Raw genomic sequence first — 14,497 nt, forward strand, 5'->3', positions numbered from 1 at the left:
ATATAAAGAATGAGAAGGTTCTAGAATTCTAGCCTGAGATCATTTTAATTCAAGAGATAGGGTGGAAAGCGTTGGGAAAAACAATGGCTCATGTGGTCTCTGTCTTCCCTGATACCATGGAGATGTTCTGCAAGGTGTCCGATATGAAGTGGCTCAGTTTTGCTGTCAAAGCACTACTTTTCCCCAGAAAGTTGGGTTACTTCTTCTCAGCTGTTAAGTTTCTGGTTCCTCTTGAATGTTTCTGTATGGCCCGTAGAATACCACAGATTTGATCACCTTACTCTCTCTCTACTTCCCTTGAAGACCCATCCGTTTATTCCTTAAGTTGAACTTTCTGTCTGTTTTTGCTTGCATTTTCTAAAATTTCAGTGTCGTAATAAGAGTTTGCTCTTCTCCATCTCCTCCCCTCCCCACCTTCTTTTTCTTCCCTGTTTTGTTTTCTTTTACTCCTGGTAAGAAATGAATCAGAATAATTTAGAATATTTCCACTTCTTCCAAACTTGTCCATTTTAGCAACTTCTGCTAAATAGTGCACCGAAGTTGCAACTGGGGGTCCCTAAGACCATTCTCAGATTTGGTGGCTTGTTAGGAGGATTCACAGGAGTCAGTCTTTGATCTTACAACTATGATTTACTCTAGGGGAGGATACAAAACAAAATTATCAAAGAGAAAATTGCACAGGAAACGTGGAGGAAACCAGGTACCAGCTTCCCAGTGGGGTCAGATAGGACATTTTTCATCCCTCTAGCAAGGAACAGTGACAACACGTGTGATATGTTGTTTACCAATGACGCTCATTAGAGAATTTTTTTCCATTGAGTTTTTATTGGGAAATGGTCACATAGATATTCTCTGCCTAGCATGGACCAAAATTCCAGTGTATTAGAAGGAAAGCAGGTATTCAGCATAAATTGTTTGCATGTACAATTTAGGCACAGTGAGTTGCTCTTACCCTCACAATGAGTCCTTGTCAGTTAGGGTGATTGGAAACCTTCCAAAATCTTAGGTTCCCAGATACCAGCAAAGGACTAACCTTGCAAGCAGGATTAAGAGGTCAGCCATCTCAGACCTGCCAACTGTGCCTTACCGCACAACTATTTTATTCTTTTGTTAAATGGAATGTTAACTCGTCAGGGCTTGCTTAAAAATCCTGCATACCTTTTGTTAAATTCATTCTGGTCATTTCAGATAGAGAGTGTAATTGTGGTTATCCTACCAGAGGTTGGAATAAGAGTGTAAACCCAGGGCTTCAGAAACCTCAGCCCCTTCCCCTTTCCTCCAATCCTCTCCAAGCGGAGTATGAATTATAAATGATTGATAAAGAGAGGAGCAATTCTGGGACCATTTTATGTAGATGAGATTTTAAAGAGACTAGTGGTGGGGCAGAGTATCATGTTGACCAGAGGAGACAGGAACTGCGTCTCTATTAATGCATTTTGTTTCTTTCCAAGAGCATGTGTAGTGTGATTAAAAAAAAATGCATCCATCCTGGTTGATCTTAATTTTGGAGGGGTTTCTGTCCCCATGTTATATTTAATAATTTGTCTAATATGTAGAACGGTCTCTTCTCTCTCAGTTGGATTACAAATTTAGTAGCAAGTTGAGTGATTGACTGGGATGCTACATTTTTAGGGGGAAGAAAAAGCCAGATTTATTTTAAAAGCAGATGCATTTTCCCTTACTTCCTTTTTTCTTTCCTTCCTTCTTTCTTTCTCTTTGATTTTATTTATTTATTTGAGAGAGAGAGAGAGAGAGCACAAGCAAGGAGGAAGGGCAGAAGGAGAGGGAGAAGCAGACTGCCCTCTTAGCAGGGAGTCTGACACAGGACTTGATCCCAGGACCCTGAGATCATGACTTGAGCCAAAGGCAGGCACTTAACCGATTGAGCCACCCAGGCACCTGCATTTTCTGTTTTTTATATGAAGCTGATCTGGGGAGACATTTCTATTAAGGGTACTCTCCTTTAGAGACCATGTTTTTATGGTGGGGAAGTTGTTTCTACTATAAGCATAATTAAATATAGGGAGTGTAGAGATTCTTATCCCTGTTCTAACAGAATGCTAATAATCCTCCCGTAGAATGTCCTTTGCTTTTAAACACTTTTCCATAGGATGGGTATGCCGTCTGATTTTCAATTCCATTGAATTTAGTTTAATTCCCCCCCACCCCGCCCCTGCAAATTTTAACAGGATGTAACATGAAATTTTCTTTCTACTGGTGATAAAAAAATACCTTAATGATTAACTACAAAAATAGTAATGACACATTTGGGCTAGTTGTAACCACTTGCTCTGTCATTTGATATTAAATCGTGAAAACAACCCTTTTCTTCATATTTACGCTAAAGGAGAACTTCAGGAAGCACAGTCTCCATCAGTGTTACTGAGTATCAGACTCCTTCCTCCTCTGTGTCTTATTCACAGGGTGGTTGTGGTACAGATTCAATCAGATACTTTGGGGCTGGCATTTAAAAGGGTTGCTGTTCTTTTTCCATTTGGCCAGTGGCTAGCAGCCGGCTGGGGAGGATGTCTGGGTTAAAACCATGATAAATGAAACTTCCATTAGGCTTCTTGGCTCGGGGCCGTTTCCTGTAAAGACCTTATCTTGCCGTCAGTGGTTTGAAGAAGGAGAATGTTCTTTTCGTTCAATAAATGAAAGCTGCCATGGAGTGGGTTGGGTAGTGTAGGTATCTCTTTTTGTGAAGAGAGTCTGCTTCTAGTGCCGATGCTTGGCAGAGCCTGGGTTACATTTTAACTTGTAATGCTTTGGATGTTATGATGATAACCTATGGATGTATGTCCTCATAGAAAATGGATATGTCTAAGTTTGTTTTTTAGTGTTCTTCGAAGTGAGGAGAACTGAATATCCAGATAGTTGGATGTATCTCACCAGCTTTTTCTTTCAACCTAATGGTTCCTTGAATTATTCTTTTTTTTTTAAAGATTTTTAAAAGATTTTATTTTTTTAATTTATTTGACGCAGAGAGAGAGAGAGATCTCAAGTAGGCAGAGAGGTCAGGCAGAGGTAGAGGGGGCAAACAGGCTTCCCGCTGAGCAGAGAGCCTGATGCGGGGCTCAATCCCAGGACCGTGAGATCATGACCTGAGCCGAAGGCAGAGGCTTAACCCACTGAGCCACCCAGGCACCCTGAATTTATTCTTTCTTTAGACTTTCTTTATTCAGAGGATTTCGTCGTTGATTGGAGGGTCAGTGTTTTCAAGCATCACAGAGACCACAGTCCAGCAGTGTATTAGCTTTATGCACACCTTTAAGAATACTTTTTTCTTCCGGGCACATATTTTAGTATTTATATATTCATAGATCTGTACATCTTCTTCTGTACTACTTGCACACTTGGGGAAATAATGGTTGGAATGATTTTGCAAAATGTACTAAGAGAGTTCAGATTTCAGGTAAAATGGAATAAAACCACTCTCGCCTTTTCTGCCCATGGGACACAAGTATGAAGCCAGGGCAAAATGCTTGGTGAAGCTAGGTGAGATCTCTGAAAAGTAAATATCATGATGTAGATGAGGACACCACAGTCAAAATACCACTGACATCGGGTAAGTTTGCCATGTTCCCCTCTCTGCTAATCCCCTGCCTGAATTCAGTGCAGTCTGCAGTCTAGGAGTCAGTGCCAAGGGGCACCCGGCAGACTGTCTGTAGAACACGTGACTCTTGAGTTCAAACCCCATGTTGGGCATGGAACCCAACTTAAAATGTGAACTACGAAAACAAAATATAGGAGTCAGTATTGGAAGCAGACTGAGAAAGAACCAAGAGATACCCTCCAGTTCTGGCCCAAGGAATAGAAAAGAGAAGCCCTCAAGTACAGAGAGAAGTGAGAAATCCCTCATTTTTTGGTCTCCCTTTTCTCTATTTTGTCATGTCCTGGCAATCTTGTGGCAAAGGCAGTAGGAACAGAAGCGGGAAATGGCAGGAGCCAAAGCAAGGAATGAAGGGGATGCCCTTTCTATTTTGTGAAGCTGTCAGTTTGAGGGCAGGGCTAAATCAAAAAAACTTGTATTTGTTTATTTTGTTTGTTTTAATGTGTCTCAATCCTCCCCTTTCTCTGGTGGCATCACAGAAGTGGGTTGTTTCTGATTAGAGGATTAAAAAGGGGTGTTCCAGTGTACTAGGGAGTATCAGGGGAGACAGCTGAGAGGAGGGGCTCAGGAAACAATGCCATGAAGTTTGTGAATTTCTGGACTCATTCATGCATCTGATCATGATTAGCATACTGTCTACTTTGAGAAAGTAGTTAATGAATAGAATTCCATGCAAGTCTTAGTAACTTCCACGTGGTGTGCGCCCAAGGCTGCCGTGAATGGCCCTTCCTAGCTTTTGAAAACAACACTGACATCAGCCTGCAGAGTGTGGGTTCTAATTTGGGGTGAGAAGGTAATCAGATTAAAGGCCTGGCAAAACAATAGTTTCAACATTCTCTATAGATTTAAATAAGGCACAAGATTTTATGAGAATATTCAGAATGTCTAGGATATAATCCATGTTAGAATATAAAGAACTACAAAATTCTCAAATATCAAGGGAAAAAACAATGGATGACAATGAAAATATGACTTTAAAGGAGCTGTTATAAAAATGCTTTAGTAATGGGGCGCCTGGGTGGCTCAGTGGGTTTAAGCCTCTGCCTTTGGCTCCGATCATGATCTCAGGGTCCTGGGATTGAGCCCCACATTGGGCTCTCTGCTCAGCGAGGAGCCTGATCCCTGCCCCACCCACCCACCCTGCCTGCTTCTCTGCCTACTTGTGATCTCTGGCAAATAAATAAATAAATATTCTTAAAAAAACAAAATAAAATGCTCTAGTAAATAATCATGAATTCTGAAATAAAAGGTAAGTTTGAAATGTATCTGTAAAGAAATAGGAGATAGGAAGTAGAACCAAGTGGAAATTTTATAACTAAAAAATACAGTAGTTGCCCCACCTTGCTGTCTCCTACCCACCCCCACATTCTTTACTAGATGAAGTCATTAACAAAATGGATATGACAGAGAAAAGAATTAGTAAACCTGAACATAAATCAATAAAAAGTACCAAACCCCATGTTGGGCATGGAACCCAACTTAAAAATGTGAACTATTTGGGGAGGGTATGTGTTTTGGTGAGTGCTGTGAAGTGTGTAAACCTGGTGATTCACAGACCTGTACCCCTGGGGATAAAAATATATGTTTATAAAAAATAAAAAATTATATTATAAAAAAAATAAAATAAAATAAAAATTATAAAAGAGAAAAAAAATGTGAACTATGAAAACAAAATATAGGAGTCAGTATTGGAAGCAGACTGAGAAAGAACCAAGAGACACCCTCTAGTTCTGGCCCAAGGAATAGAAAAGAGAAGCCCTAAAGTACAGAGAGAAGGGAGAAATCCCTCATTGAGCAAAGGAGAGGAGAATGATTGAAAAATACTGAACAGAGCCCCTTGGACTGTTGGGCGATTACAGAAGGCATTTTGTTTATATTATTGGAGCCCCAGAAGGAAAGGAAAAAGAATGTGACTAAGAAGTATTCCAAGAAATAAGGGCTGGAAACTTTCTAAGTTTGACAAAAGTTATAACTTTACAGATTCAAGAAGCTAAGCTACCCCAAACAAGATAAACCCAAAGAAATACATACCCAGGCATATCATAACTGCTTAAAACCGAGGACAAAATCTTGAAAGCAATCAGAGAAAAAGTGACACCTTATCTATAGGAGACAGAGATTCAAATGAAAAATTTCTCAGCAGAAATCATGGAGCCCAGAGGAAATGTCTTACCATTTTTAAAGTGCTGAAATAAATAAAAGTGCAGAGCCCAGAATTCAGTGAAAATATCCTTGAATGTGAAATGAGGATCTTCTCATTTCAGGTAAAATCGAGAGAATTTGGAGTCAACAGACCTGCTGTAAAATAGCAGGTTAAAGAAATGTCTTAGGCTATGGGAATTGATATGAGAAATTTGGAATATTAAGAGTGGCGGAAATAGTAAATATAATAAGCTGATCTCTTCCTGAATTAGTTAAAATATGGTTTGTGAATGAAATCAAAGCAAAACCTTGTCTGACAGGAATTTTATAAAGTCAAAATCACAATTGGTGAATTAAAATGAACACTAAAAAAAATGAAGGAAGGAAAAACAGGAAACGGAAACAGAAGAATAAAAAACAGTGGAAACAGTTACATTGGGAAACCTTCATATAATACAAACATATAAATTATTATGTTAAATTTAAATGGTCTATACAAACCAAATAAGAGTCTGTCAAAATGGATTTAAACAGCAAGATGATATTAACAGTTGTAAACATGTATACAAATAACAAAACTTCAAAATACAGAAGTAAAACCTGACAGAACTAAAGGAGAAATATAAAAATTCACACTTATGATTGAGAGACTCAGCATTCCTCTCTAGGTAATACTAGTAGAAAGAAAATCACCAAGAGTATAGAAGAATTGAACCATTCACAAACTAGATCTAATAAACATTTATATAACTCTCCACTAAATGCTAATTGACTAAAATATTTCTAAATGAATATAGAAGAAATTCTTTTTAGCATATTTGCAAGTTAAGCTATGAGAGGTGAATTAAATAATGTATTTGTGTCTTGCTAATGTGAACTACACGTTTATGTTTAGAACAACATTTTACAAACCAGGAAAAAGTGGTGAAATATTTTCAAAGCTAGAATGGCTCAGCGTGAAATAAGTGATATAATAATTTAAAAACTAGCTAACATTATCTTAAGTATTTACTCTGTGCCAAGCACTGTTCTTCTCTTTATATAGACGAATTCATTCAGTCCTCACAAGAGGCCATCGAGGTAGTTACGTATACAAATAACAATGAGAAAGAGAGCTCTTTAATAAATTAAGATGTCAAAATTGGAAATTATAACAACAGTATCAGTAATTAAAAAAGCTTTTCTTGACTAAATACTTTTTCTGCATTTGACACTGGGCCTTAAACCTGTCTCATTTGGTTTGCACACTATGATGACTTGCCGCTAATGGTACATCTAAGTAAAATGTGACACAGCAAAATTCCAAATCATGGAGCTTGTCTCTGGAACCCAAGTTCTTTATCCCTGCATTACCTTCTGAAGATGCCCATTTCATCCTGGAAGAAGCTGTTGCCTGTCCTGGTGGTCATCCAGTGATCCAGCAAAAGCTATAGATTCTCATAGTCCTGCTCTTCCAAAGGCAGTGACTTCCCAATGACTAACTATCCTGCCTAGAGTAAGATAGGGCTGGGTACAAACACTTGTCCTTGATCTTAGAAAATATATTTTCTTGTGGCTCTTGGCCTGTTTTATCCTCAGCCAAACATGGCAATGTAAATACAGGCCAGATCAGAATTACCTGACTCTGCTGTTCCTTTTCATACTGAAAGGATTTATTATGAGCTACTTGACACATAGAATAAGGTTTATTTCTCCAAAGTTGATTTTTTTTTTTTTTTTGGATTAAACCCCTAAGACCTTCAGATAATTTTCTCTTTTTTTAATTTATTAGTTTTCATTATGATAAATGTACTCTTTAATCCTTATCCCCTATTTACCCCATCTACAACCCCCAATAACTATCAGTTTGTTCTCTTGGTTTCTATCTCCCTCTCGTTCCTTTGATCATTTATTTCTCAAATTGCACATATGAATGAGGTCATATGGTATTTGTCTTTTTTCTGACATATTTCAATTAGCATTTTTCTTTTTAGCTCTACCCAGGTTGTTGCAAATGGCAAGATTTCCTTCTTTATGGCTGAGTAGTTAATTAGTGTGTGTGTATGTGTGTGTATCTTTATCCATTCATCTCTTGATGAATGTTTAGGCTGCTTCCATAGAGTTTGGCTATTATAAATAATGCTGCAATAAACATGGGGTGCATGTAATACTTTGAGTTAGTATTTTTTTATTCTTGAGGAAAATACGCAGTAGTGCAATTCCTGGATCAAAGGGTAGAACTATTTTGATTTTTTAGAAGCTTCCATGCTATTTTCCAAAGTGGCTGCATCAATTTGCATCCCTACCAATAGTACATGAGGGTTCTTTTTTTTCTCCACATCTTTGCCAATATTTGTATTTTCTTGTGTTTTTGATTTTAGCCATTCTGACAGGTGTGAGGTAATATATCATTGTGGTTTTCATTTGCATTTCTCTGCTGATAAGTGGTATTGAACATCTTTTCATGTGTCTGTTGTCCATCTGGGTATCTTTGGAGAAGTGGCTGTTCATGTCTTCTGCCCATTTTTAATTGGATTATATGTTTTCTGGGTGATGATTTATATAAGTTCTTTATATATTTTGGATACTAACCCTTTATCAGATATGTCATTTTCAAATATCTTCCCCCATTCAGCAGGTTGCCTTTTCATTTTGTTGATTGTTTCCTTCACTGTGCAGAAGATTTTTATTTTGACATAGTACCAATAGGTTATTTTTTGTTTTATTTCCCTTGCCTCAGGTGATATAGCTAGAAAAATGTTGCTATGTCCAATGTCAAAAAGATTACTGCTTGTGTTCTCTTCTAGGATTTTTATGGTTTCAGGTCTCACATTCAGGTCTTTAATCCATTTTGAGCTTATTTTTGTGGATGGTGAAGAAAGTGGTCAATTTCATTCTTTTTCATCAAGATTTGACTTTGACTTGATCCTTAATGAGTCCAACCTGTAATATGTCAAGTCACCCCTTTTCCTGCATAGTATTTACCACTCTGTATAATTACATGTTATTTGTGAAGCGTTCCTGTAATTCACACCTAACTGTTTGTGGGAAATACTTTCAATCATATATTCTGAAGCTAAAGCTCTGAAGCTTGCATTTCTTGAGATTTCCCTTATAGTTTTGTAAATTTTTCTGACTTGGTACACAGGCCTCTTACTTCTATAAATCCTTTTCTCTTTAGTCAACCTTATTTTTCTATAAAGTTTTAAGATTATCAGGTGGAATTTTTGTCAACAAGAGTATGTGTGTATACTTCAAAATGCACCTATCTTGGTGGAAAGGAAGATGGTAACTTTAAAGCAGGGATTGGCCAACTACACTCTGCTGCATTTATGTAAATAAAGTTTTATTGGAACACAGCCACACTCATTTAGGTGTTGTCCATGTCTCCTTGGGTGCCAAACAGCAGAACTGAGTAATCGTGATACACCATGTGTCCTATAAAGTTTTAAATATTTACTAATTGATTTAATACAGAGAATCTTTTCTACCCTGGTTCAAACACTAAAAGGTACTGGTTATTTGATAATATTGATTAAAGATGCTTTTATTGTGGTGGCAAATTTTGGCTCTGCTTTCCCCTGGGGCAACATAAGAAAGTAGTCTTTTAGTTATGAAACAAATATTGTATGTGTAGAAATTATGTGTGTGTGTGTGTTTAGGGTAGACAACATGAGTTAATTACATGCATTGTGAAATGAGTACCACAATCAAGTTAATTAACATATTAACTTGTTAATTTGTAAATTTCATCTCACATATATAGAACTTTTGTGTATGTGTGGAGAGATCACAGAAGATGTATTCTCTTAGCAAACTTCAAGTCTACATGGCATTATTAAAAAAAAAACAATAAGAGATCACAAGTTTTGGTGAGGATGTGGAAGACAGAGAGACCTTGTGCACTGTTGTCTGAAGGTAAACTGATACAGACACATGGGGAACAATTGGAGGTTTCTCAAAAAACTGAAACTAGAAGTATTATATGACTCTGGGTATATATATCCTCCCAAACTAAAATCAGCATTTCCTCACTCCCTTGTTCACCTTAGCATTATTCACAGTTGCCAAGATGAGGAAAACAATCTAAGTACTTATTGAGGGGTGAATGGATAAAAAAATGTGAGACACATTGAGATATGAGTTAGGCATCTGGAGAGAAGGAAATCCTGCCATTTTCAACAACATGGCTGAACCGGGAGGGAGGACATTAAATGCAGTGAACTAAGTCAGAGAAAGCAGTCTTCTTATGAAACATTCTTTTCACATTAACCTCACAGTTCCATTCATGACTAGAATTTTTCTATGGCTCCTCTGACAAAAATGTTAAAAATTTAGTGTCTTAAAAATGCTTTAAGGGGTGCACCTGGGTGGCTCAGTGGGTTACAGCCTCTACTTTCAGCTCAGGTCATGATCCCAGAATCCTGGGATCAAGCCCCACATCAGGCTCTCTGCTCAGGAGGGAGCCTGCTTCCTCCTCTCTCTTTCTCTGCCTGCCTCTCTGCCTACTTGTGATCTCTGTCAAATAAATAAATAAAATCTTTTTAAAAAATGCTTTAAAAATATTTGTAAACATTACCAACCAAATGTTTCCATCTCAGTCCCTTAGTGGAACATATGAGATTTTCCAGTCACATCTTACACTTCGATGTGCTTAGATACTACCGAGAAGGCTCATTTGTGTTCTCTCTCCTCACATGGTGTTTTCTAGGAGCCGCTGCGGTTGTTTCCCACACAGAGGAGCTCTCTCATGGAGTGACTTCCTGGGTCTTCAGGCAGCCATGGAGGATAAACCGTCTGTCTGGGGCTCTTTGAAACAGCGGACCAGGCCTTTGTTAATCAACCTCAGCAAGAGGAGGGTGAAAAAGAACCCGAACAAGCCCCTAGACCTACGGGTAAGGCGTTCCCTGGACCGCCGCCTTAGCCTCTCTGTCCCTGACCTCTTGGAGGCTGAGGCCTTGGCCCCAGAGGGCAGGCCTTACTCTGGGCCCCAGTCATCATACACCTCGGTGCCCAGCAGCCTGTCAACGGCGGGGATCTTGCCCAAGAGCAGCAGTAGCTCCTTGAAACAGTCTGAGGAGGAATTGGACTGGAGCCAGGAAGAAGCCGGCTACCTCCGTGTGGTGGAAACGGACTCGGAGGAGGCCTATGCCTCTCCCGCCGAGGACAGGAGGCCTTCTAGCAATGGCATCCTGGATCTGCTGCAGAAGACGCCGGCTGGAGACGAGGCCCTGGAAGAGCCAGAGGTGAGACCAGGGCTGGGCACTTTCCTGCTCCTTCTTCTGTTTTTCTCCTTTCTATGTGTACTCCTTGCCCTTGGAAGATTTGGTTTGGAGTTATTTTTGTGGTTCGCTTGGATGGAGAGAATGTCATTTATAAGAATTTAAATTCAGGTAATATTGATTGCACCCACTGTTCCCATTCGTTTTAGGGTTGACCTCTATGTATTTTAAAACTATTACAAATAACCTCTCTGGGATACTTTAAGGCATTAAAAGCCCTATTGGATGAGTTTTCCTTTTCCCATGTTCCTGGCAAAGAAATTAAGAGCATAACTTTTCCTCGAACTTTTTGCTTTAAGTGTGTGTGTGTGTGAGTGTGTGTGTGTGTGTGTCTCCATCACACCTCAGTGTTATGGTAGACAAAAATGCATGTTAATATTCCTTTAAAAAAAAGATGAACCATGAAAGACTGTGGACTCTGAAAAACAATCTGAGGGTTTTGGAGGGGCGGGAGGTTGGGTGAGCCTGGTGGTGGGCATTACGAAGTTCACGTATTGCATGGAGCACTGGGTGTGGTGCATAAACAATGAATTCTGGAACACTGAAAAGAAATTTAAAAAATTAAAAAATAAAAATTAAAAAAAATAATTAAATAAAATAGATGAAAAGTGTTCCCCAAGTGTGGAAGAGGGAGGTTGAAGACGTGGAGTCAAAGTACAATTTTTGGATGTCCTCTTGCTGGCTTTGAAGGTAAATGAAGGACACATGAACCATTGAGTACAGGTGGCTCTAAGGCTAGGATAGAAAAGAAAACATAGTCTCCCCAGACTTCCAGAATGAACTCTTCTATGCAGACAGTGATTTTAGCTCACGGAGACCTATTTCAGATTTCTGACTTCTAAAACTATCAGAGAATAAACTGATTTGTTTAAAAAAAAAAAAAGATTTCATTTATTTATTTGAAAGAGAGAGAGAATGAGCAGAGAGAGGGGGAGAAGCAGACTCGCCTGCTGGGCAGGGAACCTGACATGGTGCCTGATCCCAGGACCCTGGGATCACGACCTGAGCCGAAGGCAGTCGCTTAATTGACTGAGCCACCCAGGGACCCCTGCATATTCATCTTCCTAAGAAATGTGTGAATGTGTGTCTCCGTTTGACTGTCAGAGGGTTTGAACTTGCTCCAGTCTCACTTGTATGTGTGTGCATGTTTGCCTGAGGACAGCTTCACTTGCATTCTCTAAAAAAAAACTGAAGGATGCAAATTCTTATGGTTTCATTGATTTTTTTAATGCTTTAGTATTTCAATGAGATAAAATAGCCAAATACAATTATGAGAAAAACTTGTATATCTAGAACACGTTTAATATAAATTCAGTCCCCAGGTTAGTAAATCATGGTGACTGGTTTAATCAGGTTTTTTTTTGTTTTTTGTTTTTTTTTTTTAGTTCCCCATCAATGACACTAAAGTAGGTTGCAGCTTTGAGGGAAGAAGTGAATTTTTTTGTGGAGACTCTAGGTTTCTGTTATAATTGCATACAAACCTGGATCTTCAACTGGGATTTTTGTTATTCAACGAAATTTTTTTATTTAACCAAGGACTGTTATATATTGGGGTGTCATATATTTATATTTAATTGTGTCATATATTTGGGTGTCATTATGGAATGGATCTTGGATATCTGGAGTACATTGTAACCCGATTTCCTTTGGAAACTTGATGATAAGTCGTGATTAACCATTCAATGACTTAATTATCTTTTTCCTTACCACTTACTTTTATGAAATTCTTTTCGTAACCATGTTACAGTTTTTACCATTGTTTATAAATTTGAAATATGTTTTTCCAGTAATCAAAATATAAATCAGGTGAATTATTAAACATAATTCATAATTCATAGTTCGGTGTGAAGGGGGTAATTATATCCAATGTAGAATTGGATACTGAAGTTTATCTTCTTGTTAAATTATTAACTGATCAGAAGAAAACGTGTGGGTTTTTTGGCTTTGATAGGCTAACACTCTCAGATTAGAATTCTTTTAAGATTACTTTTTTTTTTTTTAAGATTTTATTTATTTAATTGACAGATAAAGATCACAAGTAGGCAATGAGGCAGGCAGAGAGAGAGAGGGGGAAGCAGGCTCCCTGCTGAGCAGAGAGCCTGATGTGCGGATCAATCCCAGGATCCTGAGATCATGACCTGAGCCGAAGGCAGAGGCTTAACCCATTGAGCCACCCAGGCTCCCATGATTACTTTTTTAAAAAAGATTTTGTATTTATTTATGAGTGAGAGAGAGAGAAAGCAGGAGCATGGAGGGAGGAGGGAGGGAGAGGGACAAGCAGACTCCCGCTGAGTGGGGAGCCTGACGTGGGGATCAATCCTAGGACCCTGAGATCATGACCTGAGCAGAAACCAAGAAACAGACACTTAACTGAGCCACCCAGGTGGCCCCAGAATAATTTTTTTTTTTGTTTCTTAGGTTAATGCCGTGAAGTTGTTTTGCTAACTATAAATATTCGAGTACCTACTCTAACTCAGGCACCATAAAGGTCGTGACTAGAAATAGAGATGGTTAGGAAAGTGACCCTGCCTTTAAGTTATGAGGTATTAAGAGACAGCTTTGTGTAGCTCTAAAGGAATCTTAAGAGGCAAGAAGATATTGGAACTGTCTGTGCAAAACATCTAAGCCTTGCCTCTTGGCAGCCTGGTGGTTGGAGGATATCAGTGCGTGGGGACGGACAGACATTGTGACAGGACGTGAGGGCTTGCGCAAGCTGGCATAGATTTGATAGGTGAGGAAATATGGTGGACACAACCTGAAGTGTGAGTGGGGCAGTTAGGAGGTGGTGAGCATTTTGCTGCTCCTAACATAGGTGTTTGAGGAACTTCCTGGTGTCATGTGTGCTAGGAAGGGTGGTCTGTGTTGAGGGGCTGTTTATGGATGGTAAATGGATGGTTGGTAGTGGTTACTTTCTCTTCTCTGGGCTAAATGCAAAACCCTTGGAATAATTTATTTTAAATAATTTTTCTTTTTAACTCACCCATGAAAAGAAAGCAAATTCTTTTTTTAATATTTTATTTTGAAGTCATCTATGCCATGAATCTGAGTTTCAAACAACCCTGAGATTAAGAGTTATGTGCTTCATCAGCTGAGCCAGCCAGGTGTCTCTAAACCTCTTTTTTGAATACAAATCTTCTGCTTCTATTTTCCTGTCCTAGGACGTGCAAAGTAGAAACTGAGACTGATCCTCCCATGGTCACTTGAGTGCTACGTATCTGCTTGGTTTGCAGAGGATGGCGGGACTGGGCTATAGCTAATCAGGCCAATGGGATCACATGTGGTCAAGTGCATTGCTCTGTCTATCCCCCTTTTGAGCTCCCTTCCACCATATTGAGTGGGCTTCTCCCACTACCCGAGGATCTAAAATTTATTACATGGTATAGAAGTTACCACTCCCTTGCTTATCTTCCCCACTAAGCTGTGTAATTTGGTCTGTGGGTAGGTCTAAAGGAGTCATGTCTAATTTGTCTTTGTTTTCTTGGGA

At 38.9% G+C, this 14,497-nt stretch overlaps 1 protein-coding gene across 8 annotated transcripts in view; it reads left to right on the forward strand.

The window, feature by feature from the left end:
• The window catches only part of MCTP2 (multiple C2 and transmembrane domain containing 2), a 238,071-nt gene that overhangs the window by 45,186 nt on the left and 178,388 nt on the right, over positions 1–14,497 (forward strand). For all 8 annotated transcript variants that reach the window (XM_059180096.1, XM_059180097.1, XM_059180095.1 and 5 more), the window contains exon 2: positions 10,443–10,977. In XM_059180096.1, the coding sequence (XP_059036079.1) occupies positions 10,513–10,977 (465 nt within the window). In that variant the 5' untranslated portion in view covers positions 10,443–10,512. The remainder of the gene's footprint in view (positions 1–10,442; positions 10,978–14,497) is intronic.

This window comes from Mustela lutreola, chromosome 7 (assembly GCF_030435805.1).
Source record: "Mustela lutreola isolate mMusLut2 chromosome 7, mMusLut2.pri, whole genome shotgun sequence".
In the NCBI taxonomy this organism is placed as follows: Eukaryota; Metazoa; Chordata; class Mammalia; order Carnivora; family Mustelidae; genus Mustela; species Mustela lutreola.